General features: G+C 50.6%; 1 protein-coding gene across 1 annotated transcript in view; it reads right to left on the reverse strand.

The window, feature by feature from the left end:
• Positions 1–22,782, reverse strand: part of TBC1D19 (TBC1 domain family member 19) — a 1,311,239-nt gene that overhangs the window by 194,434 nt on the left and 1,094,023 nt on the right. The window contains exon 16 of the mRNA XM_085643323.1: positions 8,605–8,637. Within this exon, the coding sequence (XP_085499449.1) occupies positions 8,605–8,637 (33 nt within the window). The remainder of the gene's footprint in view (positions 1–8,604; positions 8,638–22,782) is intronic.

The raw sequence follows: 22,782 nt of genomic DNA on the forward strand, positions 1-22,782 counted from the left end.
AGCCCAGCTAGGTCCCCGGATAGCGAGGAGGGTGTAGGGGCTTACGGCCTGGCTCAGTGGAGCGGGAGTAAGTGGGTGACCGAGGGTCCCCAGACGCACGAAACCCTGCCTCATGACTTGGATGGTTTCATGAGGGAACACCAAGTCTGGGACCTAGGCTGTCCTGTTAGTCCATTTGAGGAGGATCACCTAGTGTATGGAGGACCTGGAGCGTCTGTAAATAAAGCTCCAGTGGTTCTGATGTCTGGCAGTACCGCTCCAGTAGGGAGGGTACAGAAGTCCAGCGAGAGGAGTGGCATGGGGCGGTGTTCCCCGGTGGAGGAGCCAGTGGGTCAGGGACCAGCCGGGAGGGCTGAGTCTCCTCGAGGTGACCATGGTGACCACACGTCTGTCCTGGGGGATCTTCGCGCACTGTCAGGTGGACAGGGGACGGGAGATCTGCGCCAGGCAGACTGTCATGCAACATATGAGGCATATGTTCCTCTTGGGGGGATGGTGTGTAAGTCCCCCGAAGTCCTGGAGTGCCAGGCAAGTATTCCACCAAAGGTTCTAGACCCGAGGTTGGGAGGCCAGGTTCAGGATCAGCCTGACCTGAAGGGTAGGACGACTGTAACCAGTGTCCTGACTGGTTCTTCTTCCAGAGGTACCGCCCCAGTTGGTAGGGAGCAGGACTCTGGAAGGGGGTGCAGAGGGTGGGAGAGCCCACCTCTGACCCCAGTGCAACCTGAGGGGTTAAACCCTAGGTTGGGAGACCAGTTCTCAGGGAGGGGTCCTGAGCTGGTAGGTGAATTGCGTTACGGGGTCGCCTCTCAGAGGAAGAGAGGGCGGAACCCCAGAAGAAGAGGTAGGGGGAGGAGAGCCTCACCCGTGACTTTTGGTCAGCTTGAGGGTACAGACCCTAGGCTGGAGGATCAGTGGCAGTTTAGAACTGCCCTGATGAGGGGTAGAGTGGAGAATGGCCGCTATGTGCCAGGGGTTACTACCCCCCACTCTATGGTTAGGCAAAGACCGGTGGCACCTGGGTGGCCTAGGGCCTGGTCTTGGCCGCGGACAGCTTGGGAGTACCAGTGGGGTAGCCCAGTTGGTCCAGACAGTGGTGTTAGAAAGAATTCCATGGGTTCACCGTGGCGTAGAACCGGAGGGTGTCCCTGCAGTTGCGGGCCCGCGTCCGTGTTCTATCGCCCCAAGCAGGGAAGTCCATCACGGTGGTGATTGGTCTGCCCTGCGTTTTGGCTGGAAGGGGGTTGTGTTGGACTTGGCCCTTCTGGCAGGTTCACCCCTGAACTTTTTTTGCTTTTTACTGGTGACTTGGTGTGGTGATTTTTTGGTTTCTACGCACTTTCCCTGTGTCCCAGGGTAAAGTGCGTGCGCGCTCTGAGTGCATGTGGTGAGATAGGCCTGCCCTCCCATAGGAATGCATGGGGAATGTATGTGTCCCTAGTAGTTCCTGATGCGTGGGGTGTGCAGGCCTGAGTTTGGTATGTGCGGACTCGTGGGAGTGAATGCTGCGCGATGATGTGTGCGGCGTGCATGTACCTAGTGTGGAAGTGCCACTTCTAGAAGTGGGCACTTCTGTGTGCAGTGTGTCTGTCGCGTGATTGGCTGGTCATATCATGTGACGGGCTAGGGATTCCCCAGAGTCAGGATGAGTCACCCAGTGGTGAATGGGGAGATCAGCAGCTAGATGGGTGGGAGGAGTACACCTGGGTCCTGAATAGGACAGGGTTTTCCACACACAATGCTGGCCCCGCCCCCTGTGGTGCGACTGACGACCCTAGCCCTGCCAGTGAATAGAGTGAGGGGCTGAGCACATCAAGGGTGCTCCCCAACCAGCTGCGACTGGTTTTCCCCCTCACCCTGAACCCAGAACAAAGGGTTTTGCTGTATAAAAATGGGGTTGTGTCCCCACAAAAACTGTTCTCTGCCAGGATCTTACCTGAGGGGGGCTGCTGCTGCTGCTGGACCAGAGGACCGCCACTTGGACTACCTCCCTGCCTGGAGGCCCAGTGAGCTGGCTCTGGGTCCAGCCTTGCCCCCCACCCCTGCCCTGCTGCATGCAGGGAAGAACTTTGCTGGACTTGGCTTGGATCCTACTCTAGGCGCTGGGAGCGCTTTATTTTCCCCCTAGGGCGCCTGGAAGCGCCTTTCATTCACTTATAGCGTCAGAAGCGCTTTAATTGGGGCCAGCAGCGCAGCGCTGCGATTATCAGCGAGGGAACCCCGACGTAGGGATTCCCTGCTATTGTGCTATATTCGAAGCGGGTGCCCACCCCGCATTGTGTGCTTGTTGGCGGGTGCCCACCCCGCTTATTGAAGTATTCCTACGGCGGGTGCCCACCCCGCCGTGTACTGCATATCGAGGGAGCCCACCCCTCTTATCCCCGGAGAAATCACCGCGGCGGCCCGGTTCTCAAACCGGAAGTCAGGCAACGGCTCGTAGGACGGGGGCGGAGCCTCGGCCTGCAACGGAAGTCCAGGCGGGAGCCCACTCCGCACTGGACGGCTTCCTGGAGGAGCGAGAGGAGGCTGCCGGGGAAGAGAGAGGGAGCCCCCGAGGAGCGGGAGCTCTCTAGTGCCGGCCGCCCTGACCCCGACGCGTCCAGTGAGCCTGGAGCCTCGGAGGCTCCACGAGAAGCGTCGCCGGAGTCCCGGTGAGTGAGGCTCTGAGTGTGGGGGTGATTTTAGTGGCAAGGGCCCCAGAGAGGGGGTCCCCACCTCCTCTGCAGCGCCCCGTGCTTGTCCTGCTGCTCGGCCCGCCGGGGCCACTCTAAACGGCAGGAGCATTACCATCGAGAGCCTTGGTTGGTTCGGAGCCGCGCTCGGCTCTACAACGCATACGGGGGCATTTCTTTTGGTACTCAGATCGGCCCCGGAAGGCAGCGGGCCGCTCCAACGTTACGGGGCATTATTCCTGGCGATTTCTCGAGTCCCTGATCGGGACTCCAACGAGGAGGGCAATCGTTGTTCTAGAGCGCTAGAACGCTCTAGGGGGCACATCATTGAAAGAGCCTAGAAGGTGCCCAAATAGGCACATTATTCATTTTAGAGCCCAGGAGAGGCTCCACGTGAGTGCTGCAGATTTGTGTTTAACAAGGCACAGTGGTGCCACAGCATCTCTCCAGTTGCCCAGCACTTAGTGGGCAACTGCTACGTGTAGGTTGTGCTTTGTGCGCACTGGTTGGCGCAACCTGCGCCGGCGAGCCCTGACTTTTCTGGACGCAGGGCGTCCTTGCCCCTACTAGGCCAGTTGGCCCAGGGACTGCCACAGATAGTGGCTAATGTGAGTTTTTGCGCCATTGTACCTTTCCTGCACCTCTGAATGTGGTTATGCGTCATGTGCTTTGCTTTACACCTCTGAATGTTATGCATCATGTGTTTATGTGCTTAGACCCCTACAGGTATTGTGATACTTAGGTGGTTGTTTTCTCCCTAGTACAGGTGGTGCTAGTGAGGTCCTGATTCCCTGCGCAATATTTTCCTAAGGTGGTTAGGGTTGCGTAGGTGGTACTTACCTGATACCAGTAGTTACTGGTTGTGTGCTACATATGTTATTTTGTACTACAGTATTATTCCTATGTTCTAAAAAGTGCTAATTCCTGACAGTGGTCCAGGTGGCCCTGTCCCCTGTATATATAATCCCTTGTAAATTCTGCCCGTGCCTGTTGGCACATTGTAGAGTGTGTGTTTTTATCTAATGTGTTGTGTATAATACAAAGGCTATTTTTATAGAATACCTTGTGTGGAGTTTCCTTTGTGGTGGGCCTTGGGTGTTGTTGCTGGGTGCGCGCGCAAACGCTTTACACATCGCCTCAGGGATAAGCCTGTCTGCTCGTGCCAAGCTACCAAGGGGGTGAGCAGGGGTTATCTTTGGCGTGTAACTTCCTTGCCCTGACTAGAGTGGTGGTTTCTGCCTGACTTTGGCGCAAGCCTTAGCCAACCAGAAATCGCCATTTCTAACAGGTGGCAGTTACCAGAGAGGTCTCATTATTTCCTTGTCTGAACTCCTTTGATACACTCAGTTTGAAATAATTAATTGAGATTGTTTGTTCTATTTCCTTGGGCTCTCCTCTGGATCCAATGCCACCTAATCTGTGGAAAGCAGCTACATCAGACCTGCGTTTCTCGGCAGGGAAGGCTAATCCAGTGACCTTGGTGCTGCTGGATCTCTCTGCCACTTTCGAAACAGTGTCACATTGTGTCCTTTTGTCCTGACTGTCAGAGGCAGGTAACCGAGGGCCGGCTTGCCAGTAGTATACATTTTATCTAAAGGATAGGTGTCAGGCTGTGTAGCTCCAGCCTTTTATGTCAGACTTTAAAAGCCTGCATCCTGGAGACCCACAGGGATCTGTGCTAAGTCCCTCATTGTTCGACATTTACATCAATCCATTGACAAACTTAGTTAAATGTTTTGGGCTTATCTGTATGAACTATACAGATGACACTCAACAAATTACTGCAATGGATCAATTAGGCTCAGCATCCATCAAGACTTTCCATTTATGTATGTCTGCAGTTACCTCCCAGCAGCACTCCAATGAGTTAAAATTCAATTCTGACGAAACCGATTTGGATTCATCACCATCAGCCTTTGCAACCGTTTCCCTCCAATTTCTGGCCCTCGTCTTGGTGTGATTCATCTTATCCAGCTAATTCAGCATAACACTTGGGTTTCTATTTGGAGTCGCATCTATCTCTTGAAAGACAAGATAATCATCTATCTAACATGCTTCTTTTTTTGTTTAAATTTCTTTATTTGCTTTTTTCATTTAACAGTTACATGCTACGTATTGATGAAATACAGTATACATATACAAAGATATTTGCTTGCAATTATGGATATATGAATTTGAATTAAAGCTGGATAATACTGTCTTATGCAACTAATTAAGGAGTTATCACAATGTTCATATATTGCAAATAGGTTATGCACATATAAAGTATCTGTTAAATACAATGGCATTTGTCTCATGCACCTGATGCTTACCATTTTCCCTTTTAGACCAGTATGTCCATTTTAATTGTTTCGATTTCTATTCAATTCCATATCCTGTATTATATAGATTGGTGTAATGCTCACTTAACATAAATTCAATAGAACAATAACAACAATCCGTCACATCAAGGTCGTCTCTTGCTTTCTTGCATGGCTTTGCCCTTGAAATAGCTGGATGCCTCTCCCCAGTCCTGCAAAGTGTGCAATGAGTGATGTGGTATCATGAAGTCCTCTGTTTACTCTATCCCTGTCCTTACTTATATTTATGTGTTAGGGCTTTATGACCAGGGCTAAATTCGTGACCTACTTGGGTGTCTGTACCCAATCCCGCTCCGTTACCGTTTTGTGAATTATTGTCTACAAGTTCTTGAACACCTTGCTTCAATTCTACTAGCATCAGGTCGCAATATTGGGCAATGGGGTATTTATGCATGCCAGCTATCTCTTCCCTGTGCAGGGCCGTGCTTTCTGCCTGAGCCCATACCAATAATGAATTCTTCCAGTTTTCGAAGATCTATCTAACATGCTTCTTGTTGTTATGGGTGCTGAGGAAACTGTTGTCACTCCTGCCAGTAGACATTCATCGGATGGTGGTCCAGGCAAGTTTTTGGAGTTGTCTGGACTACTGCAACCCCCTCTTTCTAGGTGTGTCATTGGGCTTGCTGAAAAAACTCCAACAAATCCAAAATGCCACAGCCAACTGCTTTTAAAACTCCCTGCCACATTCATAGAGTTACACCACACAGGTCCATCATATCTCAGGAATAAGTTTACCAGTTATGTACCAGGTTACACCCTTCACTTAACTGATGTAACTCTTATTGTATACTGAGATTCAATCGCGGTGGCACTGGTGGCAGGTCTTTCTCATTGGCCTCTGCTAAACTGTGGAACACTCTCCCAGTAACTCTGCGGGACACAGAATCTGCTTCCTTTTTAGAAAAGCCTTAACAACCTGTTTTTATGGGCAGTAGTTCTTCCTTCATGTCACATTCAGCTCTGTTTCTTAGCGCCAGGCACTAGTGTAGGTATTAGACCACTCTACCACATAATAGGACAGTTGGTGTGAGAAGAACTCACCAAACCTGATTTTTTAGGTTCTGCCTCAATCACAAAGCCGCAGCACTAAGGTGAAGTCTATTGGGGTTATGATAGAACAGAGCTGCTGGCACATCACTAGGCTTTCTGCACAAACTGTTACACATGAGCCGAATATTGTTACACAGACCCTGTGTATCAATGTCTGCACCGCCTCACCCTGCCCATCGTAGTGACCCGGGCATACACTGGCCCTGTAATAAAAAAAAGAAGTAAATCCCTTCACCAGTGCCACCATTGGTTAACCATAGTTTTGGGCAGATGAAGGTTTTAAAAATTTCACAAGGACACGGTGTTTGGCATGTTCTGGAACATGACATCACAGGAGCCGGTTTCAGAGAGTAGGTACCTAGCCAACGAAGTGGCTGTCACCGTATTTAATATGCATGGGATTTTGCATAATGAGCTGACAGAACAGTAGGAGCCAAAAAGGCCCGGAGAGGGACCTTGGGGGACATATATGATGGTGTGAAAGGGCAGGTTCCTGAGTAAATGCATGTAGATATTAAAGGAGATGGGCTGAATGGCAGGATCAAAGAGTGAAACTCAAGTGACACAGAACAACTGCAGGCTTCTCACACCTCCTGCACCCTCCTGTTTTTCACCCCCGCAAATCATCCACATATACCCATTTCTCCTCTCCCCCTTCACTCTGTCTTGCCTGACTCTCATTCCCCACACTTCTGTTAACCCCAAAAGGCACTCACATCCCCGTTTTAACCTCTCGCCTCTGCACTGCTTCTTCATTTCACCCTCATTCATTCCCTTTTGGACCCCATTGCACCTGTCCCCATAGACCCTGCCAGCAACAGACACCTGCTCCCCAATTCTGCCCACACGTCTACTTGACCTCCTTCTGCTTCCTTCTCTCCAGGCTGCTCAAGGAACTCTCCATCCATGGAGCACCGAACATGGGATGCATGAAGGAGAGAAGTGGATGCCCTACAGCAGAAGCATCCGGAGTTGAGAAGAACGGTAGGTTAATAAAAACTGCATAGTGTGTGGGCACAAGTGCTCAAGTTTCTGCCTGTGTACATGCGTCTGTGTATATTCATGGGCATGAAATTCAAGCCTGAGAATGCATATCTGTGCGTGTGAATGCGTGCACAGGAAAGGAGCTGGTGTTTTGCTCACCGAAACCACCCGTGAAATGTTTGTCCTTGTCAATGGTGGCATTCTCTGGCATCATGCAGGCACAAGCACAAATATGGCAATTGTTTGTAAAATGCAGGTTCTAACACACTGGTGGGAATCCCTGGCATCATTCTGGCTCTAGTACTATAGAGGTAATCTCTGAAAACATACTGGCCATGGCACAAGGGTGTTAATCCCTGGCAAAATGCTGATTCACATAAGATGGAGGTACTGCCTGCCAAGATGCTGTCTCAGGACCAAAAGCAGTAATGCCTAGTTGGCACTGGCCCAATCCTGGTAATCCCTATGGGAAGCCATGGTGTGATAGTGCCAATTTGACTTTGAATTCAATTTGAATTTGAATTTTGACTACATTCATTTCAGATAGACTCAGTGAAGAGAAACACCAGTATAAGGAAGCATGTAAAGGGTATGTTACGATACATGCTTAGCTAACCTTTTCAAAACTCAAGACAGCTGCATTTGCCATTGCCCAAGTTTTGAAGAGGGAGCTGGGCAAGGCGAAACCTACCTGCTTGTTTATTATTGAGTCTATTGACTAGGCCTGAGGCCACCACCTACATTGTCTCTCGTTGATCCTACCATTCAATCCATCATCTTTAATATCTAAATGCACTTACTCAGGGACCTGCCCATTCACACCATCATATATATCCCCCATGGTCCCTCGCCAGGCCTTTTTGGCCCATACTATTTTACAAGCCGGTCATGCCAAAACCCATGCATATCGAATATAGCGACAGCCACTTTGTTGGCAAGGCATCTACACTCTGAAACCGGCACCTGTGATGTCATGTTCCAGAACATGCCAAACACATGTCCTTGTGAAAAGTCTTCAAAACCTTCGCCTGTCCCAAACTTTGGTTAGTCCATCCGTTCTGGCAGCTGGAAATGTCCCAAATCAATAGACAGTTCAAGTTTGGTAACACACAATAACATAAAAAACACACATCCATGGAAAAAACTACAAAAGAGTTTCTAAATGAGAGTTTTTTTATTTTATTTAGTAACATAACTCCAGTAACACTCTTCTTCTAACTATCTAATAAGACTAATTCACCTCGGACAAAATTAGATGTATAAAGTTCTACATTAAATTTTTATGTATTACTATTTAAACAATTCCGGTTTGATTTCTATATCCAAGATGAAGGCCAAGCATCCCGTACTAGCCATAGAGTGGACAGAACCATTTCACAGAACAAAAGAGGGGTACAAAATGTGGAGGGAGCTAGTGAAACAGTCTAAAGTTGGTTTCCGGGTACTGGGAGAGAGGAAATAGTATAACGTTAAACCAAGCTTTTAGAACCCTTTGTCACAAACGTATCAATACCAAAAGATAATTTAATGTCACCTACCATACATAGAAAATCCATGGAAGGGGATCACACCTAAATCAAAAGAAGAGTTGTTTTCAAAGATGTCAGCATTGTTATGTTATTAAAAATAAATAAAACATGCAAAAATGGTTTTATGCACATAGTTAAGATTTTTAACTACTTATTTTTAATTGTGCCATATTAATATATTTTATAGTCATTCTGATTAGAGCGTTTTGAATACATTTCCCTCTGTCGCAGATTCCTATAAGAACTGGCATAGATATTGATTTAATTAAGGAAATTAATGTTTACAAATAAAAAATTTAGGTGTATATTTCTCCATGCAGACATTTTTTTTTATTTATTTTTTTTAAAACATGTTTTTTATTGCAACATTTTCAGCAAAATAACCATCGGGGCAACCGGCACCCACTACAATCTCCGATCACACCCCTCGGTTTAGCAATGCACACAGCCATTTAGCCCACATCCCGGGGGCCGGGCGGCATATATAGACAGTTAAGCAAAGTAACACAACTATCGCCTCATAGCGGTGCCTGGATCATGCCCCATGGGAGCCTCTGCTTTTCTGTCCAAACAGATTCATTCCCCCTCCAACTCAATATAGCACTACCCTCCTACCTCAGGAACTCCCCCCCCTCCCATCCCACCCCCCAACTGCCGCTGATGTGGGCCCCTCCAGTGGTCCCTAACTCTAAGTTGTGCCATCCGTCAGAGGTTACATCTATTTTCCTCAGCCTCAAGGAACTCCGTTCTCCTCGCGCTCCCGTTCCGCCCGCTCGAGCCGGCAATCCTGCAGGGCCTGCCCGATCAGCTCCCAAGCCCTTACCCACTCTAACCCCTTTTCATTGTCCGCCTTAATCGCTTGCCGCCGTCTAACTTCACTCTCGCATCTAGACCATTTTAATAACTCGGATATCCACCGCCCGATTGATGGGCCCTCCCGGGACTTCCAGTGCCACGTAATTTCTCTCTGAGCCAACATGAGCCCCAAGTCAATAAATTTACTCGTCACTTTCGTCTTCGCTGTGTGAGGGAACCAGAGCAGCAGGCACGCCCCCATATCAAACTCCACCTCCCGGTCCGTTATAATATTCAAGATCTCTCCCACCTCAGTCCAGTACGACCCAAGCTTCGGGCACCCCCACAGCATATGCTCTAGCTCAGCTCCCAGTGTGAAGCAGCGCGGGCAAGCGGCCTCCTGCACCTTAAAGTACCGGCTAATCTTTCCCGGGGTCAGATATGCCCTGTGGAGGATGAAGAAATGCACCTGCTGAAAGCGGGCATTCCCGCTACCCTTCCATGTCCTCCGCATAATGTGGCTCCAGACCGTGTCCGGAATGGGTTTGCCTATGCTTTCCTCCCACCGCTCCTTCAATGCCGCAAGCGGCTCCAGCCCCTCCTGCAGCAATCTAGCCTGTAGGCACGTCACCGCCTTAATTGTTCCCGCCGCCATCACCACGTACTGACAGGTCAGTGCCACAGAGGGCTCCGCCAGCCCCTCTCTCCAGTGTTTTTGTATTGCCGCGCTCACCGCCGCGTGCAGGAGATAACTCCCATCCGGGAGACCAAACTGCTCCTGCAAAGCCCCAAAGGGGGCCAGCACCCCATCTATATAGAGGTCCCCCACCATCTGCAGCCCCAGCTCTTCCCACTCCGCTAGTGGGGACCAGTCGCCTCCATGCGGCAGTGCCGTCAACATCCCCAGCGGGATCTCCGGTGCATAAGGTCTCGCCGTCTTTGCTCTCCTCATGCCCCTCTGCCAGCATAGCCGGAGAGTCCGCTCCTCGATGGATAAATCTCTCAGGTCTAATTTCTGTTGCATGACTATGTAGGACAGGACATGTCTCTGGATGCCAGTCCCTCGTCCCAGCTCCGGGCCTCGGAACACTCTGGCCACATTCTGTGTCAGCACTTGTAGCTGCGCCGCCAGGTAGTATAATTCAAAATCGGGGACCGCCAGTCCCCCCTCTAGTTTAGGCCGCATCAGAGCCGTCAGGGCTACCCGTCGCCGTCCCGTCCCCCATAGGAAGCTGATGATCTGCGACTTCAATTCTTTGAAGATCCTCTGCGGGATCCATATCGGCAGTGTGCGGAAGTAATAGAGCAGTCGGGGCAGAGCCACCATCTTCAGCAACGCGACCCGGCCCAGCACCAAGAGCGGGAGGGCAGCCCAGAAGGCCATGCACCCCCTCAAGGCCCTTATGCAACGCCCTACATTACCGTCCAAGAGACTTTCGACGTCGTGGTATATCCGGACTCCCAGGTAAGTAAGGCACTTAGCTTCCCATACCACATCCCGAGTGGGAGGGCAATATGGGACATCTGCCCGCAGCGGGAAAACACAGGTTTTGGTCCAATTGACCCTGAGGCCCGAGAGCTCACCGAAGCGCGAGAGCATCTCCACAGCCCCCTCCAAGGCGTCACCGGAGTCCTCCAGGTACAGCAAGAGGTCATCCGCGTACAGGGAAATATGATGCTCCTCCTCCCCACATCGAACCCCGCCGTACACCGCTCCTGTCCGTGCTTGTACCGTCAAAGGCTCCATCGCCAAGGCGAACAACAGGGGAGACAACGAGCAACCCTGCCGTGTGCCCCTGCGCACCGGATAAGCTGCGGACACGACCGCTCCCAGCCGCACCCTGGCCGTAGCAGAGGAGTAAAGGACCCGTGTCCAACGTCCGAACCCCTCCCCCAGGCCGGACTTCTCGAGCACCGCATCGAGGTATCCCCATTCGAGGCTATCGACAGCCTTTTCGATGTCTACGGAGAGCACTGCCGGCCGCTGTTCTGGGCCCCAGACGCTGTCCATGATACGGACCAGGCGGCGAGTATTCCAGGCTGTGCTCCTGGTGGGGATAAAACCGGCTTGGTCTCCGTGAACCAATTTGGTCATGTGCGGTAGCAATCTAGTGGCCAGTATGCGACTCAATATTTTGTAGTCGACCGTCAGCATAGACAAAGGTCTATACGATGTCACATCCGAGGCATCCCTGCCGGGCTTCAACAACGGCACCACCAATGCCTCCCTCATCGACTGGGGGAGTCTCCCCAGCTCCATGGCCTCAGTGTAGACCAGCAAGAGCCTGGGCGCCAAGGCATCCACAAACTGCGCGTAGAATTCGATCGGCAGGCCATCTACCCCCGGCGTTTTATTTCTGGCCATCTGCTTAATAGCCACCCGAATCTCCTGCAGCGTAATGGGTCCGCCCAGCACCGTCGCAGTTTCCGCATCTACCCGGGGGAGGCAAAGAGTCGCCAGATATTCAGTTATCTCGGAGTTCTCCACCCCCAACTGGCTCTCATAGAGGACCGAATAGTATGACCTGAACCGCTGGAGCACTGTCCCCTGCGAGTAAACCATCTCCCCCGTCTCCGTTCTAATGCTTAGGACCGGGCAGCCCCGGGGTTCCGGGTTGGCTAGTCTAGCCAGTAGCGTTCCTACCTTGTCCCGTTCCGCATGCACTCTGACGAGATACCGCTTGTAGTCAAAGCCCCGCAGCCGCTCAGTTTCCGTCGCTACCACCTCCTTCGCCTCAAGAAGCCTGTCCTGTAGCTCCGGTCGCTCAGGCCTACGCTGCTCCAGATCCCTCAACACCCCCTCCGCCTTCTCCAGAGCCGTCAGGATAGTAGTCCTCACATTCGCAAATGTTCCCATACAAACGCCTCTGGTCACCACCTTCATGGCATCCCATTCCATCGCCCTCGTGGCAGTTGAGCCCTCATTCTCCGTAAAGTACTGCTCTACGCCCCGCTTGACCGCATCACTAAACACTGGATCTTCCAAGGCCTCCGGCCGCAGGCGCCATGTCGGGACCGCCGATCGCGGCCGCCGCCACTGCAGCGTCAGCAGCAGCGGGTTGTGGTCTGATATAGTTCTAGAGAGGTACTCCGTGTGGGTCATCACGGGCGCCAAGTCCCTGCTGCACAAAATGGCATCTATCCTAACGTGCAGCGCGTGTAACGCGGAGAAAAAGGAATAGTCCCTGTGTCCCGGATGCTGCTCCCTCCACACATCTATCAACCCCCACCTCTCCTGCCAGTCCGTCCTGTGCGCCGCTAATCGGCGCACCGGCGAGTCAGCCAATGGCGGATGCGACCGGTCCAGTGCCACATCAGTGATCGAGTTGAAGTCCCCTCCTATCAATATGGGGCCCGCCAAGAAGTGCGCCAAGGAACCCGTCAAGCTAACAAAAAAGCGGGCCTGGTCCGCGTTGGGGGCATATATACTGCATAAGGCCACATCCTGACCATAGAGCTTCCCCCCTACCGCCACAAATCTACCCCCCGGATCCACCAGCTGAGTCGTGGCCTGAAATGGAACTCCTGCCCGCACCCATATCAACACTCCCCTGGCAAACGTCGAACATGTAGTCCCAAACACCTGGCCACGCCATCTCTTCTGCAGCGCAGTGAGTTCCTGTTGAGTTAAGTGAGTTTCCTGCAGGAGTGCGATTTGTATGCCTCGCCTCACCAGGTGGGCATGGACCTTGTATCGTCTAGACATAGTGCGGAGGCCACGAACATTCCACGTGAGGCATTTCAAATTAGGTAATGTCCCCATTGCAACCAGAACCCCCCCAGCACACCAATATCCCCGGCCCACCTACAGCAGCGCAACAGAACCCCGCAACCAGAACAACCCTACAAACTCCCCCCCACCCACTCCCCAGAACAGGACCTAATAACGCACTATCAGCCCCCATCCAAACCTGCAACCCACCAAACCGTCTCTACTCTGTGGTCGTCTCCACAGAAAGCCTTAGGGGCAGCTCGAGGGTGCTTCAGAACCGACCCAGGGCAGGCCAAGCCCCCCGCCCCGCACCCACCATCCCCCGAATGTCTCAGCACCATACCTGCAAGTCCGCCGAGCACCGGGACCCCCAGCCAGACCCGGGGTCGCACATGTGGCCCCACCCTCCCCATCACCCGTTAAATAGTCCATCCGCCGTCTGTGGGGTGACCACCGGCCCCCCGGAGCTGTCAACCTCCGACATCTCTCCGCCGGACTGCCCGGCCTCCTCGCCAGATTCCGAGCCCACTGAAGTCTGCTCCCCTTGAGAGCCCGTTATGATCGCCGTCGCAGCCAGCGCCTTCCGCCTGTCATCCGCCATCTGTCCATCCCGCTCCGCTCTCTGAAGTTTGTTGCGTTTGCGGATACGTTGAGATTTCCGCACTTGGACCGGTTTCTGTCTCTCTTTTTCCTCCGTCCTTCCCCGGGCCGTGCCCGCCCGATACGACTCCAGCCATGTCCACGCCTCAGCAGGGGTCTGGAAGAAGTGGGTCGTCCCACCCAGGATAACCCGCAGTTTCGCTGGGAACAGCAGGGAGTACTGCAGGCCCTCGATCCGCAGTTCCTTTTTCACGGCCAGAAAGGAAGCCCTGTTCTTCTGTACCTCCTGCGTGTAGTCTGGGAACACCGTGACCGAGCTGTTGGCCACCTGGAAGGGGCCATCTGCACGCGCCTTCTGGATCAGCAGGTCCCTATCCCTATAATGCAAAAGCCTGACCAACATGGGTCTGGGAGGGCGGCCCTGCGCCGGCGGGCAAGCCGGGACCCTATGCGCCCGCTCCAGGGAGAAGAAGGGGGAGAGGCCCTCCGGGGCCACGGTCTTCCTAAACCAGTCCTCCATGTATGCCACGGCGTCATCCCCTTCAACTTTTTCCGGCAGGCCCACTACCCTCACGTTATTTCTCCGATTGCGACCTTCGGCGTCCTCCGCTCGCTTCTCCAGCGTCGCCAAACGGCCCAGGATCTCAGCGATTGTGCGTTCCGTGGTCGCCGCCGCTGGCTTGAGCTCCCGGATCGCCACCTCATTGTCTTTGACTCTGTCCGCCAGTTTGGCATGATCGGCCCGCAAGAGTCCCAGCCCAGTAGCAACCTGCGCTATGTCCTGATGCAGGGCCTCCTTGGTCGCCGTGATTGCCTCCAGGATCCCATCCAGCCGTTTGTTTAAGCGCCGTTCCTGCGCTGTGTCCCCCGGGTCATCTTGGGGTCCTCCAGCTGCGGCTGATGCCGCCGCCCGGTCGTGCCCAGGGGGCACATGCGGCGCGACACCCTTCGTGGTCATCCCGCCCTGCACCAGCTCCAGTTCAGGGCCCCCCCAGCAGGCAGATCGATTCCGCCGGCCGTCCACTCCGGGAGAGAAGATCCAGGGCCCGGCACCCGCTCACCGAGCTCAATGTACTCCTTGGGGGCGGTCCGCTCCCCCAGGGCCCGGCGGCCCAACAGCCCGGAGTCCCTCCGCTCGTGGCCAGCAGGTCGTCCTCCCGCTAAGGCCACCCGCCACCGGCGCTCGGGCCCTTCGCGGCCTCACCCGGCGACAGCAAGCAGCGCGGGCGCACCACCTTCCTGCTCTAGCGCCGGGGTCGCTCCCGCTCAGTCCACCCCAATGGGCCAGCCTCACCTCCGGGGGGAGAGCGCCTCCACGCGGTCTTCAGGCCCTCCGGTCCGCAGCGCTCCCTCAGCCCAGCGCTGCTATCTCCTCAGGCCGCCATCGCCATCCGGCCGCCACCACCAACGGGCGCGAGTCGCCCGGCTCCGCCGCCAGCTCCTCCGCCGCTCCCACGCTCGTCCTCTCCACAGCCCAGCAGCCGCATTCGCCAGCGGGCAGGGGCCCTGCCCCGAAGTCCAGCGCCGGCTCCGCTGTCCCCTCCGTAGTCTGCGCCAGGTGCCCCGAGGGGGAGGGGGCGGCGGAATCCTCAGTCACCGCCGCGGCGGAGAGCGCCTCGCTCCAACACCGTGGTCCCGGAGCCCCGGGCAACAGGCGATCAGCCCCGCCCCGCTACACCAGCGGCACCAGCGGCAAGCTTCTCCGCAGTCACCAGCCTCCGGCCGGGGCTGTTTACTCTTCGCCGTCCGGGGCCGCCGCCATCTTGTGCTGCAAACGCCGTTCGTCCCGCTCCGTGACCCGGCTCCAGCACCTAGCCAGGTTCCCCGCCGTCTCGTGCGCGGTGTCCACTGTCGTCCCGGCGCTCAGCGCAGCAGGCTCGCGCCAGCTGCGGCGCGTTTTGGCCGGTTTTCAGGATAATTATCGGGGATTAGGCACGGAGCTGCAGGCTCACGCCGCCATCCCAATCGGCGTCCAAACCACGCCCCTTCTCCATGCAGACATGTAACACAAAAGTGCATTTACAATTGGTAATTTATTTTTTTCTAGAAGGAACCCTGTTGTTGATAGGCCCAGCTTTTTAAGGATGTTCTCTTCCCATCCTAAACGAGCATTTGCAATGAAATACATCTCACATTTACAAGAGTTTGAGCTATTAGCATTGTAAATGACAATGCCTTTTATTTATGTGTTGTTTTTAAAACAGATACTTAAAAGGCACGTCATTTACAATGCCAATAGCTTAAACTCTCGCAAATGCAAGATCTATTGCATTCCAAATGCCAGCGCCCGCGCTATAATTATTTTAAAAAAGCATTATGAGAGAGTGTGTCCTGCCTGCTCGGAGGCTGAACTAAAGCCAACCGAGTAACTACACACGTAACAGGGGGTGTTGCCATGGGTGGTTACAAAATGAGACAAGGCGGTAATAAGGAGGGACTACTAAGCTTTTTGACCAATGAGCAGCCACAGTTTACAGTGGACAATGACACGAGCCAATGAAAAATATGGGCGTAGAGTAGGGGGAGCGTCAAGTCCCTACCTGAATACAGTATGCCTTGCAGAGCAGCACATGCACTGCCCGGGCTCAACCTAAAAAGGTGAAATTACTACTACCCTTGACGACAGTAAATCTACCACCAGTTTTCAGTGTAGGAAGCTTCATGCTAAACTTTTTAAAATATCTACAAACTAGAACCTTATAAAGACCGCACATCCGTTTCAAATAGTAAATATGCTTGGAAATGTCACCACTACCCCAGCGTTTCTTTCATTAAATCTCACATACAACGGCAGAGAGTGAGAGAGGATTTGACCCACAAGAAGGCTGCCATATCCCTGTCTTACACTTTCACATCACTGATTATGAGCAAGTCAGAAACATTTTGGAGCGTTGCGTTACAATGGAAAAATATCAAACTAAGAACTAGTAAGACATTTACATTTTAAGGTTTACTGACATTAGAAAGACTACCAGAGGTTTAGGAAAGCCCTCCAAACTCTGTGATGGCATAATAGGCTTATAAGCAACCCCAACTGTCCAATTATAAATCTTCATGTTTTATATGGGAAATGTGTACAACATACAATTTTCCTTGCTCCACAAAGGTTAAATCGACTTAAATGTATGCATGTGTACGTCTCTAGCTTGCCTATGGAGTTTTATGAAAATCACATGTATATTTCGGGTACTACAGTTAAAAGGGGGGAGACTACATTTGGTAACTCCTTCATAAGGAAGAGGGACCGAATCATAAAGTATTGTGTGCCCATCTACATTGCCAATACTAACCACAGAATCCGATTTGCCTACTTTTTACATGCACAAAGCGCACTTATGAATCCTAACACTGCAACATTATGGCTAATTTTCTCCATTTGTAAATTTAGTTTTACATGAAGCTTCTGTGGGGCTTTTCTGTCTGTACTGTCTAAATAGGAAAGTGAACAGGTACAGCTTTATTTGAATTTGCCGTCACTTACTATCTACCCTTTATGGCCAATACAAACCTTACATACACAACGTGCACTCTTTTCAATACATATCTATGAGCTTGCGTCAATAAGACCTCACCATCCTAGCAAGCATGCATTCTCCGTCAACCAACTTCAGTACATACCAGGATAACCTGAGCATGACTGTGAAAAACATGTTACGAAAATCACTGCTCTATTGATAACGTCATCCACCAAGCCTAAGCAGAAAAGCACTCTAGGGTTACCATGACACTATTGACAACCAGTGCTCTACCAGCAAACAGGAACAATTGAGAAAGACCAAATCCAGAGAGGACCTTACACATCTCAAGACACTCCACTCCAAGGGAGGCTTCTGATTGCAAAAGCTAAAGCATCCCAGTATAAATCAACCTTTATGGAAGCATGCAAAAAAGGAAAAACAGATTCAAGGCAGTAAAATATTGAATTAATCAACTCTCAGATGCCCATACCACACTTCACAAATAAATGTAATGCAGTCAACATGCTATTCATAGAGAAAATAAATAGGCTGAAACTTTAAAATTACAACAAAAAGCAACTTTGTACCCGTCATCTCATCCCTCCAATCAATACCACCAGTTGAAATTCCCGTTCAGCTACAGACTTTATCAAATTAATCCTTGTTGCACAAGTCACCTCTGAGAAGGATGTCATCCTGCCCTCAAGCACTGTGAGGACCCTCTTGGAAGATGTGGCCACTCCCCTCAACGTTGTCAGTTCCCCTTACTCAAACAATCTTCCCTGACACAGACAAAATGGAATGGAATAGAAACTCATCATGCACCAGTACCACACTGGAAATATCATCTCGAAACAGTAGCTTAGAGGCCACATTTGCTCCAAAAGCAAACGTGTGCTGAATAGCTTATGACGGATCACCCCAAGTGTTCACAAAATGCAAGAGACAGCTTCCCAGATTTCAGGACATAGATAGCAGTGAGATACATGCGTAAAGACTCCTCATCCAGGTTCGGGCACAGGAACAGTTCCCACTAGTTTGTTGATTATTCTGTAAAGGTTCACTTATTGCCAATTAAATCTCTAGGATAACAGGAGGACAGAGAACTCCTTGCGCTCAACTGGGTACAAGGAGAAGGCAGGGCAGACCTCTACCCACTGACCAACTTGTTTTTCCAGTTTCAAGTTCATTATGACCAAGGAAAGAAGAACTCCACGAATTACTCAGAAGACTGCTGTGCAAACAAAGCTGGTGTCCACCTGGCAGTCTGTTCCACTGAGATGAAGGGACATCTCTTGAGTCTATCCCTTGCATTCTGAAGAGCCTAGAAGCCAGCCTGCTTTCTGAGAGAGGTAAGGAGCCTTCCAACCCTGGATGAGGAGTTACTGTCCAGGAAGAGCCTGGTGTAGCATGACTCCGATGTGGTGGAGCTCCAGAAGCAGAGGACTACGGACAGCAATCAACATACCATGGTGTTGTTGGTCCTCAGACTCACCCACATGGTTCCAGTCACTAAGTACAACTTGTCCTAAGCCACTGTGCCAATTCGGAAGCCTACAGCGGGTCTTCAGCCATTCTGCCTGAATCCTTAACTTGTGGCAGGACTTGAGCCGCAATGCTTGAGTTGTGATGACACAGCCTGATCTGAGCTAGAGCCCAATTGTGAAGAGGGCATGGAGGCCACTGAGACACCAGCATGATCCATGGACTAACAGACTTATTGGGCGAGAAAGAGTAACTAAGCCATAAATGGAGTGCTATTGCAAGGCTGTTGAATGGAATGGAATTTGCACCTGTGCTATATCTTGCAATGCATGGAACAATGGAGGGATCCACCTGGAGTAAGGGGAGGAAGAGACGTTAAGTCGGGAGAGGGACCAAGGTACTCTAGAGCCAGTGCATTGAGAATTCTTTGTGTACATACCTGTCTATAGTGTTTAGTTCCAATGTGCAATAAAGTACTTTTCTTTTTTAATTCAAGCACTGGGTTGGACAATCACTTATTATCCTGATATGTGTTTGTTTAGTGCTGTGCTAGAGCACCTCCCACACTTCCGACCTTAGAAACCTGTGACTGCTTGCCCTCACTTCCACTGAAGGGGTTTTACAGTTTTACACAGCCACAGTAGTACAGTCCCCGGAACATTAGAAGCAAACAACCTTGATGCCTATGATTGAGGCCCAATTGTCCCTACTTGCCTTGCGACTCCCCGAAAGGGGTCTCAGAAACATCACTATGAAGATCACAACAGCAGAATACCAACTCCCATTGTTGATGAAAGTAAAACCCTACCTTTCTGAATATGACTTCAAAGTGACAGTTCATGAAATAGTTCTCTCCTAGCAGGACAGAGTTCACACCTTCTTTGCAAGCTCCTCTATGCTCCATTTCTCTAAGACGACTGCAATTTGAGTTAAAGTTAAATCTAATAATTCTGGCATATGCCTATGTTAAAGAACTGCCAAAGGGCTTCCAGAAATTAGTGGAAGGCATACCATGGCATACAATGTAAGGCCCTAGTCTCTGCCTCAGACAACATGTCTCACCCAGCAAGTTTAAGTCAGAAAGAGATGCAAGACAGAAGAGTACCTTTCTAAAAGTTGTTGTTCTGCCTCGCTCACAATTAGTCAGCTGGGTGACCTTTTTAAAAGTTGTTGCTCTGCTTCCCTCACAGTTAGCCTGGGTGAGAAGACAAATGCAAGCTACTGTTAGCTAACCCTCCTTACCAACTAAAGAACTGGGGCTAGGGGTGGCATGAGATGGCATGCAATGTCTGGAAATGTTTGCCACTCTAAACCTTGTCTATGGCTCCACTGCTGCTTCTCCTCCATTTGGGTTCTGGCCTTTCTAACTTTCGGTAAGCAAAAGCCAGGAGCTCAGCCACAAGTTACCCAGGAGTATGTTAGTCACAGTTAAACTATCCTGTTTTCAGTGCTTTCTCAGTGGTTTCCAAATCTTTCAAAATCACTGCTTGACAGTGAATATTCAGCTGCCTAACTACCAAATAGACAAAAACAGTGTTTTTTCTGTGCTTACACAACATGCTGTTTTTGCACTGATTGTTATAAAGGCCATACTTAATTTAATAGAGACTCAATGCGGGGTCTTCCCATTGGCGATGTGTCAAAAGGACTTAAGTTAGACTGTTTCAGGCATAGTAAGTTTGTGTGTTGCACTCTCACTCTCACTCACATTCACATCTCATTAGCATCTCTCATATTATTATTATTATTATTAATAATAATAAAAAAGTTTGTATAGCGTGTGCAGCTACCCACAACGGGCTTCCCGACGTTGAAAGAACAAGTGTGGACAAATGAGGACATTGCACTACTTCGATAAAAAAATGAGTTTTCAACAGTTTCCCACATTTTGTCTGATCTAAAATGGATAGGAAGGGAGTTCCAGAGACGGGCGACCAGGTAGATGAATGAAAGACCCCCGCCTCTTGCTCTCTTGATTCTGGGACTGGCCAGAAGGAAGAGGTCATTCAGTCCCAGTACTCTGAGGGCACTGTATGGAGTGATGAGATGTTGAGGGTTATGTGGGCCCGAAGAATGCTTTATCCTATGGGCAATGCACAAGGCCTTAAATTCGAATCTTTTATTTATAGGCAACTAAGGAAACAGAACAGGCGCTGAGCAGGCAAATTGCATTTTGGGCAGGCCCAGCAAAGCTCTAGCTGCAGCATTCTTAGTAACCTGCAGCTTTCTGATGACATTGAGGGGCTACCCAGGTAGAGTGAATTGCCGTAGTCCAGTCGTGAGAGTATCAGGCCTTGAACCACCGTTCTACGACAATCATCCATAGGGTGCCAATTGAGCGTCTTTCGAAGAGACCTTAGGAGGCCAAAGCAGTTGACTGCAACTTTCTTAGACGGGGAAACAATAGTTAGTTCTTTATCTAAAATGACTCCAAGCCTCTCCAGGTTTAAGAGGGGAATGATTCCCCATCTCATCACATGTCTTTGCATCTCATACTCTGTCAGGACTCTGGTTTACAGGATAATTCATAGATTAAAAAAGTAAGAATGATACATTTAAATGTTTTTAGACACAAATCCCTGGACACAGATGGGGGTCCATCACCTACTTCTTACTGAATTGTTTGACATTAAAGGGGTAGTCAACCCTGCCAACAGCATAGTACCCTGTGAAACCTTTAACAATTTGGATTACAACAGATTATTTGAAGCTCTGCAATCTAAGGCACCTGAAACTTGATGCTTTAAGTATATTTGCCACTGCTTTTCTGGAGTCTATGCCGGTTGATACTGCTGTTGTGTGGACATTCATCGCTACCAAGGGTTTCCATGGAAAATGTCTTACTTTAAGTCAGTCCTGACCTTTTAGTAGACATAACATTGTATTCTGGTACGTGAAACTTTGCTGTTAACATCGTAACTATGGTCTTAAAAACAAGTAATGTGCGATTGGGTAAAAAGCCAGGATACCATATCCCACTCCATCTTGATCAATAGACTTAAGGACATCGGCATCACCAACTCAGCCCTATCATGGATTAGATCTTTTCTCAGCGATAGGTCCCATACTGTCACCTTGGGTTCCTTTCAATCCAATGAGAAAAAGGTGTCCTCCGGAGTCCCCCAAGGGTCCATCTTAAGCCCCCTCCTCTTTAACATCTATCTTATCCCTCTGCTCACCCTGATTGAATCATTCGGCATAACTGTCACTTCATATGCCGATGATACTCAGTTGATCATCCCCCTTGACGACAATTCCAACAAGGCAGAGCTCAATCTGAAACACTGTCTAACCGCAGTATTCCAATGGATGGACACTAACCACCTTCGGTGCAACTCAAACAAAACTGAGATCCTCCCCATTGGAAAGAATGCCTCTTTCTGTCCTGCCTGTGGTGGCCTGATAACTCTGTTGCTCCCCCCCAGACCGTCACCTCTGCCCGGAATCTCGGAGTCCTTTTTGACTCTGACCTTTCTTTCGATCACCATGTCACGTCCGTAGCAGGAAAATGCTTCGGCATAATCAAATCCCTGAGAAAATTCTTTGATTTTCTCCCCCTCGATTCTAGAAAGACAGTAACTGTAGCCCTCATACTCTCACGTGTAGACTACTGCAACAGCCTTCTGGCAGGGACCAAGAAGTCTACTCTCTCTAAACTTCAAAGCGTTCTACACACTGCTGCCCGCCTCGTCCTAAAACTTCCACGCAAATCCTCAATCTCCTCAGCCCTGAAGACCTTACATTGGCTCCCTTTGCACAAGAGAATACTCTTTAAGATTCTCATTGTTGCCTTCCGAGCCTTTAACAAAACAGGTCCCTCTTATCTTACCAAGCGTTTTCCACATTACAATCCGAGCCGTTCCCTCCGATCTTCTCATGAAAACTTCATGATCTCCACCAAGTTCAACCTGAAATCCAAAGGCGGAAAAACCCTTAGCACCCTGGCTATTAGAGCCTGGAACAGCATGCCGAGACACCTCAGACTTCAGACACTTGAGAAACCCTTTAGGAAATTTCTCAAAACTTGGATTTTTAATCTCTCCGACGACTGGACCAAAGCATCCATCTAGTCTTCCCCATTTCTCTCTGTGACCTGTTTTCAAGGATTTTCAGCGCCATGATGCTCCTTCCGGAGCG

This window comes from Triturus cristatus, chromosome 2_2 (assembly GCF_964204655.1).
Source record: "Triturus cristatus chromosome 2_2, aTriCri1.1, whole genome shotgun sequence".
Taxonomy (NCBI): Eukaryota; Metazoa; Chordata; class Amphibia; order Caudata; family Salamandridae; genus Triturus; species Triturus cristatus.